At 34.1% G+C, this 21107-nt stretch overlaps 1 protein-coding gene across 7 annotated transcripts in view; it reads left to right on the forward strand.

Annotated features, from left to right (window-relative positions):
- Positions 1–431: 431 nt before the first annotated feature.
- The window catches only part of Supt3h (SPT3 homolog, SAGA and STAGA complex component), a 487114-nt gene continuing 466438 nt past the window's right edge, over positions 432–21107 (forward strand). For 6 of the 7 annotated variants that reach the window (XM_047559654.1, XM_047559657.1, XM_047559656.1 and 3 more), the window contains exons 1-2: positions 432–644; positions 12863–12963. In XM_047559654.1, coding sequence (XP_047415610.1) covers positions 12863–12963 — 101 coding nt within the window. In that variant the 5' untranslated portion in view covers positions 432–644. Of the gene's footprint in view, positions 645–980; positions 1092–12862; positions 12964–21107 lie in introns of those variants that run through there. The other variant, XM_047559655.1, reaches the window with a different exon arrangement.

Genomic DNA, 21107 nt, shown 5'->3' on the forward strand with positions numbered 1-21107 from the left:
ACTCTGTTTCCTTTCACCATTCTAAAAGTACAATACAGATAGGCTCCCCGATCCCCCAATCCTGAAGGGAGCAATGTATTGGCCCCTTTGGGTTCTAGAGTGGAAAACAAACTTTATGTAGGTCACCGAATCCTTCAGAAACACTGGCTCTCCCTGGCCCACACATAAGGGCTTCAAGTTCCGACGGCGCACACCTTTTGCTTCCCAGCTCAGTTCCAAACCAGGAGTTCGGATCACAGGCTCGCAGTGTGGCTCGGCGCTGCCCACGTTGGGATCCTCAGGCCGCGCACGGCGCCCCGCCCCCCGGAGCGTGGCGGAAGTAGCTTGATCTGGAAGGAGGCCGCCCGCCACCAGGCCCAGTGCGCATGCGCCCGCGCCGCCAGGAGTGGGGGCGTCAGTACCGCTACCAACGCAGTCTCGCCCACCTCCCGCCCCGCAGAGTCGAGCTCACGCCATCTTGCCACCCCCCCACCCCGTTCCCGCCACACAGCCGAGTCACCTTTTCCCTTTCTACATTCTCTGTCCCCCACTCCGCCCCTTTCCAATCGTATCCCGGGCCTCAGCAACAGAAACCGCGCCATCTCTACCCCTACATTCTCCACGCGGGACGCGCAGCCGTGCCTACAAGTGTCCTTAAAGCAGAGGTTGTAGGGGGTGTGGGGGACGGTGGGGAGCGGGGGAGAGGTCAGGGGACGGGAGGGGCGCCGCACTCGGAACCTAGCGTCTCGGGCTCCCTCGCCGACCACGCCCCGGCCCCGGCCGTCGGCGAGCAATTGGCGTGTCTGCCCGAGGGCTGCCAAGCGGGCGGCTGTGCGCGGCGCCCGGCCCAGCGCGGCGCCTGGGTTCCCTGCTGTTGTGGGGTTGACTCCTGACTCCTCCCCGTTGGCCGGTGGGCGTGGGGCTGGCGGAGCGGGGCCGGCGAGCCTGAGCGTTGCTGGGCTCTATACTGGGAGGCGCCTTGCGCGGGTCCTCTGGGGAGTGCTGGGGTAGCGGGTCTCTGAAGGAAGTGGTTGCGTTATGGCCCAAGTGGAGGGAGAGCGTTACTCCCAAGTGTAGCGTCCACATAGGAAAAGATCTACTCTTCTAAGTGGGTGAGCCCACATCTGTGACTACCCGGGACATTATTTAGCTTGTCTTTGCCTCAGTGTAGGTAGGGGTCTGTAAAATGGGGATTGTAATAGTCTAGTTTAAAATTGTGAGGCTGCTAGAACAGTGCAGGGCACTGCCTAATATGGCAGCTGTGATTTTTTGATCTCCATGTCTTAAGAATGAATGTGATTCTTATTTTCTCAAATAAGTATCAGGACACTTGTTCAGACAAATGAGTGAAGTTGTGAGGATAGTATACCTAACATATCCTGGATACAGTGCTGTTATTGTACAGGTGAATAAATTAGCATATCATGAGGGTAATAGAAACTTTATGTCATTCTAAAGAAGCGAGTATATATTCATCTGGGAGAAGACCTGGGATCTTAGTGTTTGTGAAGAGCAGACCTCTGCAAAGATGTATTTGAAGAAGGAACTGGTGGAATTTCTGGAATGTTCCAAAGAGGTTGAATTTGACCCACTGTGAGGAATAATCAAATAATTATTTGATAAAACTCTGCAAAAACAGAATGCATTTCATTGTACTATTGCAAGTTTCTTGTCTAGGGATATTCAAGCAAAGTGTGATTAGTCTAGAGGTACACTGTGCAAGAGAACTTTCTGCCTGAACGGAAATATTATGTAATGTTATTTAATCTTTGCGATCCCACTAGGCATAAGTTGACACTGGAGCCCTTACTTGAAGTGTGGAAAGTGCCACTGAGGAACTTAATTTTTAATTTTTTTTAATAACTTAATTCCAATTGAAATAGCTATATAGGGCTAGTGGCTACTGCTTGAGATAGTGAAGGTGTAAAATTTTGTCAACCCTTCCAGTTTTTGTTTTGGTTGAGTTTTAAATCAGAAAAGCCAGGTCTTGGGACATTTATTGTCTTAAGGATCATCAGAAGTATATTAAAATAATGCCTTTAATTCAAATACTGTAGTTAAATCATGGGTCTGTTAGTATATATCTGTCCTTGACAATTAAAGCAAAGTATTCTTTTGACTCCTAGCTTGCAAAACTACTGCCCGGTTTAGTTGGAGAGGCCTAACAATGCTAACTAGACTTTTTTTTTTTTTTGGGTCTTTTTAGCCTTTTGTATAATAAAGCAGTTTGATAGGTTATAGTAGTTTGATAATGGAAAAAGTTCCATTATCATTCGTGCATTGGTACAAACATTTTTTATTTTTTTTGGTGGCACTGGAATTTGAACCCAGGACTTCCAGATGCTAAGCACGCACTCTACCACTGAAAATAAAAGAATCAAAAAAAAAAAAAAACAAAACTTTATAGATAGCAACCTTAACTCTGGCCTGATACCTATACAATGGTGCCCTTGGTCTCAAGACTAAGAAAGTTGGTAGATCTGAAAACAGTAACTTAAAGCTCATGAATTAAGTCATGTGCAGAGACTAGTTCATAACATACTTATCAAAATGGGTTCTTATGTAGGGTGTTCCTATACCTTAATTTTTCTATGACAGTCATGTTTTAAAGTTTGTTCAGGTATAATTATTAATAGAACCTTTTCCATTATCAAAAATGTCTCAATTGGGACTGTATAATAATAGTCACCATACTTTCAGGCTTGTTGAAATCCATAATTTATAATTTTAGAGAAATTAACCATATTGCCATCTCAGGAATATACTTGCTTCAAAACAGGACAGTTACTGCTTTTGTGCTTAAATAATAGATGAGATATTTTGAATAAGGCCAGCAAGTCACTTGTCCATTTAAGGCACTGGTAATTTTAAGATTTTGCTTTGGATAGAAATCTTAAGTAGTTTGATTTTTGATTCTTGGGGTGGGGTGATCTTTTGTTGCAGGGGACTACTAAGAAAGTTCCTCTCAGTCAAAACAGAAGATTGTTGAAATAACATCTGTTTTATTTTATGGTGAAGTTGAATAGTGAAATCAGAAATCTGCTTGCTGTGCGTTAGAATGTTAAAGACTTTGCTTAGAGTTGTTTACATAAATACTAAGAAATAATTCAACCAATGCATTATTGTATTAATTAAATTTGTACTGTAGAGGATAAAGTATTTTATTGAGAGTCAGGCACACTTGGTTTGAGTCCTCATTCTGCTACTTAATGATGTGATTTGGGGCAAGTTATTTAATCTTTCTGAGAGGCCTCAGTTTCCTTATTTATAAAATGAAGATAGTAGTAGCACCCACTTTTTGATTCTTAAGAGTTAAATGAGGTGACTAACCCATGTGACATATTAGATGCAATTTCATAAATATTAGCACTTATAGTCTTAAGTTTGATCTTGAAGAGATTAAAATTCTGAGATGCACTCTGGATTGAGGGAAAGAACACAAAATGAATTAAAAAAAAATTAGCTGTTGTCCTTTCTACCATATTCTCTTTGCCATTTTAGTTAAGGTATTTCACTTTTCTGAGTTTCAATTTCCTCTTCAGTAAAATTAAATTAGTACTTTTTTCCATTTCACCTCCTCAAAAGATTGGTGAGCATCCAGGAAGACTTATATTTTGCCGAGCACTGTGATGCCAGTAATCCCAGTGACTCAGGAAGCTGAGGCAGGAAGATCCCAAGTTCAAAGCCAGCCTCAGCAACTTAGGGAGGCCCTAAGCAATTTAGCGAGACCCTGTCTCTGAATAAAATATAAAAAGAGCTGGGGATGTGGCACAGTAGTTAAGTGCCTCTGGGTTCAAGCCCTGATACCAAAAAAAAAAAAAAAGACTTTTGTAAATTGTTGTCTTATTTTACATTTTTATGTTTATTTCATCTTGTCTACCTAGTACCTCTCATAAAGCCTTACTGAATCTGCATAAATTATATATTTTGTGTAACAGCATAAATAGTATATAAAATGGCACCATTACTGCAAACATTTTTTTTTCAAACATTACTGTTGGATCTCTGTAGTGGTGCTTTTTTTTTTAAAAAAAAAATTATTTTAGTTGTCAATGGACATGATACCTTTTATTTATTTTTATGTGGAGCTGAGGATTGAACCTAGTGCACACATGCAAGGCAAATGCTCCACCACTGAGCTACAACCCCAACCCTGTAGTGGTGTTTTATTGAGTTGGTTACAGTATATTCTCTACACTAAGCAACTCCACTACTACTGCTAAGAGAGAACCAGTTTTTTCTTGGGCACTTGATGTGTTCCATAGTTTGGTGAAAATTCTGTCTCTGTATTGATTTATCCAGACATGTAATTTTTATCTAATGATACCAATTATACTCTTTCTTTCTGGAATGAAAGTTGTTTTTGCAGGTGTTTTGTCAGGTGTCGTTGCCCCTGATAGTACTTGGCTGATAGTTACTGAATGTTAAATAAAGATAATGAACATGAATAATCATGTTATTTGGCATATGGTATGTGGTCATTATTGAAAAAATGCTGTATTCATTGAATTCATAAGACAGTAAATTGAAATAAGTTGTGTGAATTTGCATAAGCTGAAGTATAAGCAAATGTAAATTATTTAAAATATCTTGTGCTTTTGCTATTTAAATGCTATAGCTGTTTTCTGACTGAATCCTGTATGTTTTACTTTATTCATATGTCTTAGTCTTTAAAAGACTTTTCCTAATCTTAAATTATTTGAGAATATACAACATACTTTATGACAGTTCTTTGTGAAATGTTTTCACAGAGGCTGTACTTTTTGCTTGGATTCATCATCATCATTGTTCACATGAACTGAGTGCTTTATATGTACCATGCCTTGCCTTAAGTGCTTTGTGCACATTATGTTATGTTACCTATGAGAGGTAAATGTTTTAAATAGCCTTTTTAGAGATGAGGGAACTGAGGTAGAGAGGTGACTTGATTTGCCCAGTGTCAGATGGTAACAGAGCCTGTGTTTGAACTCTATAGCTCAGCTCTTTACTGCTCTACTGTAGTTCTTTTAGGCAGATATTTCACAACAGAGTTTACCATGACAAATTGTGGAGGTTTTGTGAATTATGATAAACTTTTTATTTTTGTGTTTCTTGTTGTATGGTAGAAAGAATTCTGGACTGCAAGTCAGGGACCTTATTTTAGTCCTGGCTTGTATTGCTAAATAGTGGTGTGTCCTTGTTCAGGAAACTCCAGTCAGAATGGCAGTTATAAAAAATACAAGTAACAATAAATGTTGTTGAGGATGGAGGAGAAAAATACTCTCAAACATTGTTGGTGGGACTGTAAATTGTTGCAACCACTATGGAAAGCAGTATGGAAATTCGTTAGAAGACTTGGAATGGAAGTACCATTTGACCCAGTTATCCCACTCCTTGGTCTATACATACCCAAAGGACTTAAAAATAGCATACTACAGTGATGCAGCCACATTCGTGTTTATAGCAGCTCAACTCACAGTAGCCAAACTATGGAAACAACCTGGGTGTCCTTCAACAGATGAATGGTTAAAGAACCTGTGGTATATATACACAATGAAATATTACTCAGCGATAAAGAAGAAATTATGGCATTTGCTCTTAAATGGATAGAACTAGAGACTATCATGCTAAGTGAAATTAAGCTGATCTCCCCAAACCGAGGGCTGGATGTGCTCTCTGATTTGTGCATGCTAACCTCAAACAGGGAGGTTGGGGAGGGGCATAATAGAAATAGATTAGACTGAACAGGGGGTAATGGAAGGAGGGGAGGAAGGAGGGGAATAGGAGGGACAATAGAATTAACTGGTCATAACTTTCCTAACCTTTATTTGTATACACAACGAGGGTAACTCCACATTATGTACAGCCATAAGAGTGGGAACCTAATAGAATAAGTTATACTTTATGTATTTATGTTCTGCCAAAGTACATTCTACTATCATGTGTAACTAAAAAAGAGAGGGGAAAAAAATGCCTCTGGATTGCAGTTTTCTCACCTGAAAAATGAGGGATTTGGGTGAAATTAGTGATTTTCAAACTAGTCTGAAACTTGTTCATATGTCTTTAGTCCAGTTCCCACCAGTTAGCATAGTTATATTTTTGTCTGTTAAATTTATTTTCTGCCTAGGATTTTCTTTTAAACAGAGTTTCTGAACTTTACATTTAAAATCACCAGTCTCTAAGATAATTTAATAACACTGTAGGTCCCTGACTGCTGTGCACAACACCTTTAGTAATTCCAGATTATTTTAGTGTAAGGAAAAAAAAATTGAGATAGGCAACTTTTAAAAAGAAAAAAAAACCTAGGTACTAAAATGAGAGAGATTGGTGAATTAAAATACTGTCTACATGGATGGAATATTTTAGGTTATCAGTTATTTGTGATCAGAGCCTAATTTTATTGTTGAGCTATTGGAGATGGAACTCAACGGCCTCTGTGTGTGTTAGGCAGTTGCTCTACCACTGAGCTACATCCCCAACCCACAAAGACTGATATTTAAGTTTTTTTGTGACCTTTGGGTGGTATCTTTGTTTTTAGTTTCCTCAGTGTTAGAGGGAAAATACCTTGTAAGTGATTGTGAAAAAAAATGAGAGCTAATATATATAAATGACCTTTTATATAACTCCAAATTCTTCTATTTTTTACATACCTACGCTAAAACTCCCTTTTTCTTTTTAGTCACATAAATTATGTTTTTAACTACATCAGATTTTTTGAATTGTTTAATATTCAAATAAGAGAATCTTGATGTTTAAGAAGCCTTTTTTTTAAACATATTTGTGAAATATACTTAATCTCTATTAGGAGGATAATTGATTCCCAAATTTCCTACACATTTGAAAAGTTAACCTATAAAGTCACTCAATTTGTAAAAACAACTGTTTTAGTATTGTAAAAATGTTGTGTCATTTGTCAAGGTTTGTATGAGGTATATCTTAGGATGATATGGTTGGCACATTTGCAGTGCACTTTAGGATAACTTTTGCAAAGAATAAATTTTTAAACTCAGATTTTCTCTAAGAGTACTGAATATGAAAGCATATGAAATAGAAACAGGTTATTATGAGACTAAAGAAGAGTCTGATAAAACTTGTGTGTCTCTGAGCAGTCTGTCACAGGTCTACTGTGTCAAAGTTAAAAAATACTGCTTATGTAGCTAGGATTTGTAAATACTCTGTTTCTTCTAGAGAGAAAGGGGAGGCTTTGAATAGTTTACAAATGTTTGATACTATTTTCAATTAAATTTCTTTTTTGAGTCCCCATTATGTGTCCACTCTTTTCTTCATGACATCTCTGTGAGACAAAGTATTTCTGACAGATGGTGAAACTGAGTTTGAGAGATTAGTTGATCCTTATACAAGGTTTTTTATTGATTAATCCTTCTTAGCAAAAGCTGTGTCACCATGACTTCAATTTTCTGTATCATAACATCTCTTGCAAAGTTTTTTTTTATCATTTAAGATAGATCTTTAAGATAAATTGAATACATAGAAAGCATGATACCTTTAAAAACTGTAGAAATTAAAATGCATATTAAAATCAGGTTAATTAAATTATCATGAAAAATGATGATCATAGAGTATGCCTCTATATGTGGGTCCAATATAGACAGTAACTTTTCATATTCAGAAGCCAGGAACATAAAACAAACACTAAAAACAAATTTGGAAATTTAAGTTATAAAAACAACTGATCTGGATCATTTTAAAGTAGGAACAATTTTTGTTTACTAATATTAAACCATTAATCTTGCAAAGCTTTATAGGATTTCATATCTATTTGAATGTTGAGTAGTTACCTCAAACTTAACATGCCTGAACTGAACTCCTGATTTTTTCCTTTCCAATTTTTGGTAAATGGCACCACCACTTAATTACTTGTTAGGGTCCCAAGCCTCAGAATCATCCATGATTGCTCTTCTCTTATTTCCCATGTCTAATCCATTACCAGGTTAGCTCTGCTTTCCAAGTTCTGTATTCTAAAAATCTGATCATGTATTAACCATCTCCATTTGTTAATTAAAGTCCCTATCATCTCTTGTCTGTACAAGTTTAGTAACTTTCTGACTTTTCTCCTTGATTATACCTTTGCTTTTTATAGAATATTCTCACAGCAGCTGGACTTATCTGTTTAAAATCTAAAACATTTCAAGTAACTTTGATTTTCACAATTCTCCAATAGCTTCACATTACACTCAAGTATAATCTAACCTTTTGTGGCCTACAAGAATTTCCAAGATGTAACCTTTTTGTAATTCTCAGATCTTATTTTCAACTGCATATCCCCTTTGCTTACTTCACTTTACTCATTGACCCCAAATCTTGGTAGTTTGCTGTTCTTTTTGCCTGGAGTTTCTTGAGCATTGCCTCATTTAGATCTTATATTAAATTTCACCTCCTACTTGTTTAATTTATTTTTATAGCATTTGCCACTTCCTCAAATTGTGTTTGTTTATATGCTTGTTCACTGCATTAGAATGTTTTTCTCTTTGTTTTAGTCCCTGCTATATCCTTAGCTCATGGAATAGTTTTAGGTCTATAGTAGGTGCCCAATAAGTAGTTATGAATTATAATCCAAAGCACAGATGATGTTGGCTTTAAAGAAAGGGTGCATGTGCTTTTATTCTAAGAGGAGAAAGGGAGGGAGGAGGATATAGTGCCTTGGATAAGGAGAGGGCGGGAGTTTCTAAATGAGGCTTTTTATGTCTCTGAATTAGGAGATGCCATCTTCTGTCAGTAGAAGAGGGATTCAGTATGGGGTGAAAATTTAATATTAAACTAAAATAATATTAAACCAATATGATTAGTAAACGGAAATAATTAAATATTAGAGAAAGGAGAGTTCATTATATTTGTGTATCTGAGAAGACTTCTTAGAGATGTTGAGCTTATGTCAGTCTCTTCTGGACCACCAAGATTTCTATATGTAGAGAGGTGTTATTTCAGAAGATGTCATGAGCAGAACAACTGTAGGGGTAAGGTTTCAAAAGAACATGGCATGGTTTGGAAGACACCGAATATTTGATTTAGCCTGGGGAGGGCAAATGGAACTGATTTTAGACACATTTAAAACCCAGGTTTTAAAAAAACTTCCAAAGTCCTCTTACAATGGTGCATATATTAATACATAGGAATCACCATTGTGTTATCCTGAATACTAGACATAGAAGTTTTGTGATACTTTGTACATTTTAAAAATTTTCATTCTCAGTGATTGACCATTTGGTTATATTTTTCACATTAGTTGAAATTTAGATTATGATGTAACTTGAGTCTTTTTAAAACAACAAAATCGATGTGCAGTGTATAATAGTGTTGGTGTAACCATAATTGTTTCCTGTCTTTGGGGTTTTATGAAATGTTCTAATTGTGGACGTTTTTTAAAATTTTATTACATAAGATTTTCAGATTGAATGATTAGAATGGAGGCTTTATAGGTATACAGAATCAGTGTATAGGTTTGAATTAGTTTTTGTCAGCAGTGATGTAACTGAAGAAATGTTGAAAATTTCATTTTTTATTATCTGATAAATTAATTAATGGGTTGATTGCTAGATTTCAGTCTAGATTTTGGTTTTGCTTTGAGGGTGCAGAAACTAGTAATAATGAGATTCTCAACTCTTTGATGTCTTCTAAGCTTAAAGATGTTTCTTATGGTATTTCTTCTTTAGTCACTTAATCACCAAAAATATCTCTAAAATGGAAACCTAGTGTCATGTTCCTTGCATTTTGCTTGATTCATTTTTTTGTGATTACTATAAGTAATCACAAAGTAATTACTACAAGTAAAAATTTTTCAGGGGGAGGTAGCAGTATTTTCTGTGGAAAGAAGTATATCCTTAAATTCCATTGCTGTAAATTAAAAAAATGATATTTTTTTCCCTCTGAACTAGGATTTTACAGGTGTGACATAGTATTGGCTATTAGTTTAGTGATCAGGTTTACACAGTATTAATCAGAAAGGAACTTCTTCCTGGGTTCATGTTTAAGCTGTGGCATGTTGAAATAATCTAGGTCCCAATCTGCACATCTGAATTCATTTTGTAAAATATGGCATACAGCTGCATTTCAATTGAAAGCTGAAACAACTGCAGGACATTAACCCATTGAGAAGATTACAGTAGGTTTTCAGTTCCATGTTAACTGTATTTATTAGAGAAAATTGACTTGAGTGCTTCTGCTTTTAACAGACTTTTTTTTAATGTCGGGAAGAAAGGAAATAAAGCATTGAAATGATAGGACTTTGATGTGTAAAGAAGTTAATGTCTAAAGAAGTTAATTATCTAAATCATCAAACAAAATATGGGTATGGGAAATAATTATTTTAAAAAGTCTAATGAGCTATCAGCTCATGTCAGGAAAAATGTTATGCACCTGTTTGATTTAAAAATTAAGTAACTTGACTGTGAAAGAATAATCATGGTTATTATAACTAGGACTGGATCCTTTACCTCTTACCTATCTACCCTTGATGTGAAACCTTCGCAATAGGAAGACAACTAAAGAAAACTTGTGTTTTGCAGTGCTGGGGATCCAACACCAGGGCTTCCTTGCATACTTCCTAGGCAAGCACTCTACCATTTAGCCCCACCCCAGCCCAAAGCTGTGGTTTTAGTATGAATTTACTTTAAATTTACTTAATGAAATATCTCCTCTTCAGAGAGTGTTGAAGCAGGGTGACTTGATTTTAAAATGAAAAAGGGGCAGATTGCTCCAGCAATGTTTTAGTGAAGTTTTTGGCCATAGGATAATCCTACAGAATAGCATGTATATCAAATGTGATATGAGTCAACTCAAATCATAACTGTTTTGGAAACTGGGGTTAATACATAATGTTGAGTTTAATGTTTTCTTCAAGATATCACTGTCAGCTTTGTGTTGGAACAAGAGGGGAACATTTTCTGAGGTCCTTGGGCTTTTCTTTTTTTTAGCATGTTGTCCCATTTCTTTTGGACTGTTTGTGGAAGTCCTTGGTTTCCTACCTATTTTTCCACAGTTCTGAACTGGTGATATCTTTTTTTTTTTTTTTTTTAAACCCAGGTTTCAACAGGTAATGTTTCTTTTTTTTTCTTTATCATTTGTATAAAAAGGTAATTCTTTTAAAAAGTCCTTATGAAAAATTAGAACAAATTTAGGCTTAAAAAATGATGGTCTTTCTTAGCATTAGGTTCTTTATGTGTTATGGAATTTTGGATTTTAGGCTCAATTTGAGTGGAACATTTTTCTTCTTATTCTTTGGCCCTTCATTCTGTGCCTAGTGGTTTTTGTTTGGGCCCTCAGATGAGGCCAGAGGGATTTGGGTATACTCTAGACCTAGTTACCTAGCCAGTGTGCTGCTTTTCTTAGATCTTTGTCCTGTTGAGAGAAGTTAAGTAACTTGTCTAAACTTGTGGCAGGGTAGCAGAGCTGGGGATCAAACTTAGGCAATGAGCCTTTGAAGCCCAATATTGAGACTAGATTTCCTCCATACATCCTGTTTAACCTCACTGACCCTTTAGGTGAAATGTTTTCTTTCATTACTTGGAATTTATTGATCAGCAAGAGGTCCTCAAGGGCAGCTATCCACTCTAGCCTGTCCATTATATAATGCCTCAGGAACTGCACTTGGGCAACCTAATCAGTGACAAGACTAGCCTGAGGAAAGAATGAGCTGTTTTCTTGAGATTTGCAGAACTAAAAGCATCTTCAGATGTGTAAGTCATTTGTTCCACAACCACCCACCTGTGAAAAGGTGCCCTTTAATCTGTATTTCCCTGTCTCCTGTTTAAACTGACCCTAAATAAACCTCCTGGGCAAGATGACCGTTTAGGCTGCCATCTTCAGGTTGGTTAGTTCATTTATAAGAAGGTCTACCATTGCCTTGCCTCCTGATGGAGTCTTTTGTCTGGTAACAACTCCAGAACTTGCCCTCTTAGATTGACTACACTCAGAGTTCTAGGTGCTGTTTTATCATATGTTCTAATTTTTTAAAAAAAATTTAGAATCTTTATTTTAAAGAACATTTCAATATTACAAAGTTTACATGAACTTTATATGAAATATTTTTGAACTCAACTGTAGTAGTTGAACTTTTACAACTACTTTCATGACTTTTTAAATGCTATTTTAATTTTGTTACTAATTCTTTTTTTAATGCTACATTCATTAATTAAAGTGATAAATATTAGGATTGGAATCTAGTTTTCTCATGCATTTGCTTAATTTTATGGGGAAAATAACATTTTAGATTGAGTTATTTACATGGTTATACAATGTCACAATGCTTCTGATCTGTTGACTTTATTTTTATTTTAGACTTTAGTTCAAGTAGAAATTAGATTATACTCTAGTTTTCTAATTTTATATTTTATGGTAGTAGAATACTTTCTTTAAATGAATTCTTCCTTGGAATCTCCATATATAGAATAGAAAAATCACTTTTCTGGTGTCTGGAAGAAATCTTGGTGTGTTCAGGGGCCACTGGGAGATCCCTGAAGAATCAGTAATAATCTGAGTGTTTACCTGGAACACATTTTGAAAACCACTGAATTCTATTAAAATATTTTAATGAGGGCTGGGGAGATAGCTCAGTGGGTAGAGTGCTTGCCTTGCATGCACAAGGCCCTGGGTTTGATCCCCAGCACCGCAAAAAAAAAAAAAAAAAAAAAAAAATTATGAATATTTTTGTTATATTAAGGTACTGAAATGTTTATCATTCAAGTAATTGTTTATCTTACTTGAGTAAGAAGCTTTTTCTTCCATACTATTTCATTTGAATAAAGAATATTAAGTTTAAGCAAATAGGATTTATGCAGAACAAATTATCAGAAATTGTCTACTTTGGGATGGAATTTATAATTGCTTCAGTTTTTTTTCTCAAGCACTTAAATACATTTTGTAAGTTTTATTTCTCCATTTTATTTAGATGAATAATACTGCAGCTAGCCCAATGTCTGCTGCCACTTCAAGTAGTGCAAGAAGTACAGGGAAGGCTATAAGTTTTGCAGCAGAATTGCAGAGTATGATGTAAGTATGTCTTTGCATCTGTTACTGTTTAAAATTATTCATGTTGAAGAAAGACAATAGAAATAAAATTTATAAAACTTAACATAAGTAATTTGTGTTTAAGTAAGTAAAAGTGAAAAAAATCTCAACATTTTAAAGAACCTTGTGCACAAGAGGCAAAATTGGATAAAAAATACTATAATGGGGTGTATTGCATTTGAAAAATGAATGTTGGTGCATCTTTTTAAAGATAAGATAATCATGAAACTTTTTTTGTAATTATTTGCCTCAATCTATTATGGATTGTTTATTGCTGTATTAGTTTTAGATTTAAAAAATTTCCAGACTGAGTATATATCTGCATAGTCAAAATGTTTTCAGAGGTCTTCGTTTTACTCATGTCATAATTTTGTGAGCCTAATTTAAATTAGTTTTTAGTTTTGATATTTGAAATCACTATTTCAGAATGTTGGGAGAAATTTAAAACATTTATAAACACATTTATTCAGTCTTTGAGAAATTGCATATTCCTTTAGATTTCTTTCCTAAGGCTCTGTTCAGGTTTATTTTTGGCTTTTTTTGCATTGAGTGAGACTACATATTTTGATTTGTGCTATATTTATTAGAAAACTCTGTTATCACATATTTGTTTTTCTTTATTATTTCAAGAGACTGTTACCTGCACAAGGCTGTGGCAACATTAACAATTATTTTTTTCTGATGATTTACCATGAAGTTTAAAAGAATATTTAGGTTGAAGGTTTAAGTATCTTCTTGTGGGTTTTGATAGCCTTTATGGTGGACTAACTCCCTTGTGTGATGGTTATTGTTCAAAGATGAAATAAGTTTGAATGTTTATCTTGTGGTTGCCTGTTGAACATACTTCAAACAACATTGAAAACATTTAGGTCATAATTTCTCAGATTTTCCTGGTCTCAGGATCTCTTTATACTCTTAAGACCCTAAGCATTTATCTGGGTTATATATCTGTAAGTATTTATTTCTTAACATTTAAAACAGAGAAATAGCTGGGCACAATGGCAATCCCAGTGACTTGGGAGGCCCAGACAGGAGGATTGCAAGTTTGAAACCGGCCTCAGCAACTTAGCAAGGCCCTAAACTGCTTAGTGAGAACCGAGAACTTGCCTCAAAATAAAAAATAAAAAGGACTGGGGACATGGTTCTGATTAAGTGCCTCTGGATTAGTTCCTTACCAAAAAAACAAAAACGCCAAAAAAACAAAAAACAAAAAAACCCAGAAAACAAAAACAAAGCTAAGAAATTGGAACATTTTATTGTGATTATATATACTTTTGTGGATTTAAGTTTTTTCATTATACTTTAATGACTTTTAAACATCTTTTGTTATGTTAATTATGTTTAAAAATATTGACTGTTTTAGAAGGTTCTAAATAAGGTGAGGAAATTCATTTTCCTGTAGAGCAGATTCATTGATTTACTTTATAGTTTTAAAAGCTTTAATTTGGATATTTTCAGACTCTTAAAATTATGAAGCATAGTATAATGAACCCCATATATCCATTATCTGGTTTTAACCATAATTGTCTTTTGCCATTCTTATTTAATCTTTCTCCCTGTTCCTTTTTAAAAATGAAGTATTTAAAAAACTTTTTTTAGTTGTTAATGAACCTTTATTTTAATTTTTTATTTATATGTGGTGCTGAGAATCAAATTTCAGTGCTTCACATGTGCCAGGCAAGTACTGTACCACTGAGCCACAACCCCAGCCCCAAATGAAGTATTTTAAAGCAAATCCTAGAAATTTTATTTCAGAATTCATAATATATATTAAAACAATATATCTGTGAGTAGATTATATAAAGGATGATTTATCTCAGGGGTCAGCAAACTACAGACAAAGACTTGCTGTTGTTTCTGTAAATAAAAATTTATTGGACCACAGCCATATACTTATCTGTTGTCCATTGCTACTTTCATGCTACATAGCAGAGTTGGATATTTGTGACAAAGACCATATGGCCTATAAAGCTGAAAATATTTACTATCTAGTCTTTTACAGAAGCCGTTTGATGACCTCTGATCTATAAAAACAGCTGTCTGTAAGAAAGCTATAGAGTAGTGTTTCCTTTTGTTATTTATAGTTATGAGAGGTTCTCCTTAATGCATTTGATGGACCTCAGGCCATTTAAGAAAACTGAGGGGGGGAAAAAAGCTAAATTCAGCACTTTCTTGTTAAACACTTTTACAAACATCTTTCCAACTAATGTACCTAAGTTGGATTCAGAATGCAAAAGTTATTGTTGGCTACAACTCTGGAAGAAATGTACAGTTTTCTTCTATTTCAGACCTCATAGGGAGGCCACACCTAATAGTTAACATTCATCATTTAGAGTCTGAACTTCTTTTTTTCCCTTTTGAATTTTTTCACAGAAAGGGAAGTAGGATCAAAATTAGGGGACTCTTTTAAAATTTATCAATATTTTCTATTGGTATAAAGTTTTTAGGCTTTCTATTGTATAAAATTAGAGTCAATATACATTTGATTATTGTTTATGCTTATTTCAGATAAGAAAGTACAGACTTAAGCTGTTGTGTTTGTGTTATAGGAATTTTATTCTGTGAATTCTTCCTTTCCTGCTGCTATTTCATAGTTCTTGTAAGCCTGTTGATATTGCTAGTATTCAGTCCTCTACTGCTACTTCTTCCCTGTTCACTCTTTTTTAAAGAGCTGTTTTCCTCCCTCTAAACAGGAACAATTAGTTAGGTTATTTCCTGGGATTGGTTTCACGGAAAGGTATCTAGTTGTCAGTCACAACCAAAATTGTCTCATCTGCTATTGAATGTAGAACTGGTAGTGAGTCTGTTGTTAGGGCATTATCATATTTTAAATTTAAGTAGTAATTAAGACCAGTGAAGCATTCTTTAGGAATTGCTTTTACAGGTTTTAAACTAAAGGGTTTGTAGTAAAACAATTATTAGTGGCTTGTGATGATTGTAGCTGTCTCTTACCTTTTCTAGTTCATATAACTGAGCACATTTGTGACATAACTCTTTATCACTGCTCTTTGAATAACAAAGGTAGAGTCCATAAGTTTTTCTTTTATAAGTTATAGAAGTTAACCCATTCAGTCTCAGATTTTCTATGAATATTTTGATGAAATGGACACAGGTACATTAAAATAGGTTGTAAATAATAATCTAGAGCTTCTAAATATTACTATTGTTTTTATTGTATATTTTGATTATATTATGTATTATGTACTCAGTTTTTATACGTGTTCCACATCTGGGACAATGGGACAAAATGAATATAAATCAAAAAGTGAAATCTTTTCAGTTTGCATTGCAGGTATTTTAACAAACTTTTAAAGAATTTTGATGCACTTCAAGGGTTCATTAGGTTCTCTCTCCCTTATTTTATCAATTTATCAATTTTTTGCCTTGTCATGTAATTGTTCAGGCTTACAGACCTATTGATGATGCCTGGTTTCCTTGTCTGGAAGCACTTTGTAATTCTATGACCAAATTAAAAGAAAAAAAATAGTTTACATAGTAAAAGAATTCTTCAAAATGAAAAATTCATCCTTACTAAAAAGCACAGAGTGAAAAAAAATTTGAACCAGTGTTTTTTACATTCAGTAAAATTTACTATTGTACAGTTCTGCAAGTTTTGCATTTTGAAAAATCATTTATTGAGTTCTTATTATATGGCAAGGTCTAAATTTCTTCAAGAAGCATGCATTCTAGCACTAGAGAAGGGTATATAGACAACTAGTTGTCTTGAAATAATGTGAAGAATTTAATGGTAGTATGAAGAAGGAAGTGATGAACTCTTCTGAGGGTGAGCTCTATAGTTTTAGTTCTCTTCTTGTCATTATTTCTTGGAATATCTTGAAGTATTCTGTGAGTACCACAAACTTAGTATGTTCACAGTTGGAGTAATAATTTTCTTAGTAAGATTTTTGTCTCTTGGGAATTTTGGGATAAATAGCAACAGTTTACCCTTTGCTTCACTAGATGAGGCCATTGTTGTATGTTGTGGTATCACTCACATATTTAATTGACTCTTTTTAAGAGTTATGAAGTTAAAAGCTTTGAATTTGTCCTTACCTTAATCTGGCTTTAAAGAGCTCTTATGTGTACACATCTGAATTATTAGTAGATGACTTTTAAACTGATGTAGACTTCCTTCAAATATTGTTTCCCTAGTACATTTTAAGTTTTTCAGAAACTGAAACTCCTGAAGATAAGAAGCGCTAATATTGGTATATTTTAATAAGATGCTTTAGTGATGATGATAAATGCTTGTGGAGCATTCTTTGTACCAGACAGTCTCGTGAGTGCTTTCACATACCATTTTATGTAAACCATATCATTTTATGTAATGGGGTTCATTCCCCTTTTGAGATGAAGAAGTTGAGACACAAAGATGGACTAACTCACCACATATTACCCTATAGTCAGTGGGACAATATTGGATTAAAAGCAGAAAATTTGAGTCCATGCTCTTGGCACTTATACTAAACTATATTTTAGTCAATAAAATTTTTAGTTTGATTTATAAATTTAATTTATAAACTGTTACCAGTTCCTGTGTAATAACTAAAATGCTGTAATGAAGTAACAATTTGAAAGCTAAATAATTGTTCAGTTAATCACTTGATTATTAGCATTGAGGTCTAGTTTTTTTTTTTTTAATGAAGATTAGGTTTGAATAAATGCTGTGATAATTTGAAAATTAGTTTTCTGTACCTAACCACCAAGTCTTTCTCAGCAGGGGGCATATCAGTAACCAAGAGAAAGTATAACTTTTCAAAAAAATTTTATACTTTCTATATATTCCTTAGAGTCATATTTGTCTTTTCATAATTTTGGACATAAATGTGACCACATTGTTGTAGAATATTTAAATGCATGCTTTTATATTTTATCACTATTAAATAACCTCAATTCCCGATATTTAAATTACACTAAAATGTCTATGAACTTTTTGTGAAATGCATCTGTTTGGGATATTTTAATGTATACTCTGGCATAATAATAATGAGGAAAGTTTTCAAATCATAATGTAAATTTGGTCACAATTTGAAAAATGACAATTTGTATAAAAGCAGGTAGAGAACAAAAACACTGTTCAGTGAAAGCTGGCTATACTTTCTTCTTTCAAAACTGAAATAGAAAATGGCTAAATTTCTAGATCCAGTTGGGCTATGTACTTGTATTGAAAGTGTCATGTATAAATGTGGCAAAATAAAATTTTGAATTTTGTATTAGATATCACTGTAAATTTTCTCATGAGAAGAAAATAACTAGTACTTTCATTTTCAGATAATATAGTTGCCAGTGAGAAAAATATCTTGCTTACTCTTTAAAATGAATTCTTGAAATTCAGGGAGATGGAGTCTTTTGAGTAATTCTTTGATGAAATTCCTTAGTTATATGGGGAAAAATAGTTAAAAAGTCACAAATTCATTATCTTAAAATTGTGTTATGGTTGCTAATTATTGCACTGGAGAATGGAAATCCCTGTTCATAACTAATTTGATGTCTGAACCTAATTTATCCTAATTGATGTGCAGGTTTTTTATCCTTAGTGTGAACCATCATATAAATATATTGTTTTTCTGAGTGCTTCCCTAGACCTTTCTGAAGGTGTTACATAACACTTGGTTTACGTACAGCATTAACTTTTTAAAATCTGAGAACTACTGAATTCAATAATTCATGATTCAGGTAAGGGATTGTGGACTTGTATCTACCTCATGAGAGAGGTTAATTTGAAGATTAAATGAGTATAGCTCTTGGCACATTGTAAACACTGTTAGTTGTTGTCAACATCTTAAAAAAAATACTTATCAAAGAAAAATACTTATCACTAAAAAATGTGTGTGTGTTTACAGTACTGCGGATTGAATCCAGGGCCTTATGCATGCCAGGCAAGTCTTCCACTGAGCTACATACATCCTTGACCCTTTTTATTTTTGAGACAGGATCTCACTTAAATTGCTTAAATTGGCTTTGAACTTGTGATCCTTCTACCTCAACCTCTCCAGTAACTGAGATTACAGGCCTGTGTCACTACGCCTGGCTTAAAAAGTGTTTTAAGTGTAGCAGGAAGTATTTGCAGGTTTATGGGAAGAAGGTCATAAATGTAGAGAAAAAAAGATGTCAGATTTATGGCATGCTGTTCAGTAGAACTTTCTGCAGAAGTGGAAGTTTCTATTTCTGTGTGCTATTTGGTATGATAGCCATGAGTCACATGTACCTATTGAATGTGTTAAATAAGATATGCAACAGAGCAACTGAATTTTCAATTTTATTTAATTTTAATTAGGATAAAATGGAACAATTAGTTTAATGTGGATCAAGTGGCTACCATGTTGGATTAGCACAGAAGAAAGGAAGAAAATTTAAATTATAGAATACTTTTTTCTAACTTGTCTCTGTATTTCTACTGAAATAGGGAAAATATGTTTTATGTATTATGTGACCCATTGATTTTTATATCTGTTATTTTAAAATAAAATTTTAATTATTTTAAGTTTTAAGAACACAGTACCTTTATTTTATTTATTTTTATGTGGTGCTGAGTATCAAACCCAGTGCCTCATGTATGCTAGGCAGGTGCTCTGCCACTGAGCTACAACCCCAGCCCCTATAACTGCTTTTGACATAGTCACTGATCTACTTTTTTTTTTTTAGTTGTAGATGGATATAATACCTTTATTTTTATTTTATTTATTTATTTTTATGTGGTGCTGAGGATTGAACTCAGTGCCTCACACATGCTAGGCAAGCGCACTACCACTGAGCTACAACTCCAGCCCGTTGATGTACTTTTTTCTTCCTCTTTTTTTTTTTTTTAAGTTTCATTGTCCTACTATTCTTTAAAGGTTTGAAAATGTTAATTTTGGCTACTTTAACATGTTAGATTTGATTGGTAGTTTTAATATTACATTAGTTTTCTATTGTAAAAAGTATGAATAATACTGAAATGTGTTTTGTTTTTAAAAATATTCTTCTGTGAGTACATGTATTTATACTTACTATTTCTGGAAGAACTGCAACTGTAGTTCAGAATGTATTGCATTATACTCAATTATGCCAGCACATGTGACTGAATGAGTAATGTTGCGAATTTTGGGTCCTTTTTTATCCTTTTCTTTTTGTGGTGCTAGGGATGGAATCCAGGATTTCTTGAATGGTAGGTAAGCACTTTGCCTCTGAGGTATACCTCCAACCCCAGTCCTCATTTTTCTGTATTAAGATTTGCCATATTTCTGGTAGATCTAAAATTAGCATTATGTTATATAGTTTCTTGTTAATTCATTATATTTATTATACTCAGATTTTGAAAACTTGTTGGTTCTTGATTAATCTTTTAAAAAGATGGTAACAGGAATGAATTGTTCAGTATTAAGTATATCAGCAATTAGTAATTTTAGGTAGAAAATTAAAATTTCATATTCATGGTTATATATTGATTACCTCCTTGTAGTAAATCACATCGATACAGGATATAAGCACCCCAGCTTAGAAAAATGTCATTTCAGAGTAGTAGATTCTTAATATAGAGGAATTGATCTTTTAAATTTTTGACTATAAAGTCAATTTATAATTTAATAATTTTTGATTCGAAAGGTTCATAGCAGGCTGGGGAGATAGCTCAATCGGGCACAAGTTTCTAAGTTCAATCCCCAGCACCAAACAAAAAAAAAAAAAAAAAAAAAAAAAGATGAACCAAGAAAGGTTCATAGCAATTTTTAAGTTTGCCAGAGCAAATTTTTGATTCTCTTTAGATGTGAAATCAGTTTATACAGTTTTACATTATAGCCAAAGAAATGGAAATTGACTTATTCTGTGATATATTTTATTCACACACATATATTAACTTTAATTAATGTTACATATAATTTGATCTTAAATAAAATACCATATGCCTTTAAAAAAGATTGCTATTGTTATAGGTTTTCTAATTGTCATTGCATGTTTTCCTAGTACAGAATAGAGTTGGCCAATCACTTTCTATAGAGTAGTGAAAACTAATCCTTAATCTGTTATCTTTGAATTTTTTCTTTACTTTTGATAGGTTTTTCTGTCATAAAACATCTCATTATGACCAGTTTTTGCCATGACTAGGAGAGTGTCACTGGCCTTGTGTGGCTTTTTCCTTATTCCTCTAT

This window comes from Sciurus carolinensis, chromosome 7 (genome assembly GCF_902686445.1).
Source record: "Sciurus carolinensis chromosome 7, mSciCar1.2, whole genome shotgun sequence".
NCBI lineage: Eukaryota > Metazoa > Chordata > Mammalia > Rodentia > Sciuridae > Sciurus > Sciurus carolinensis.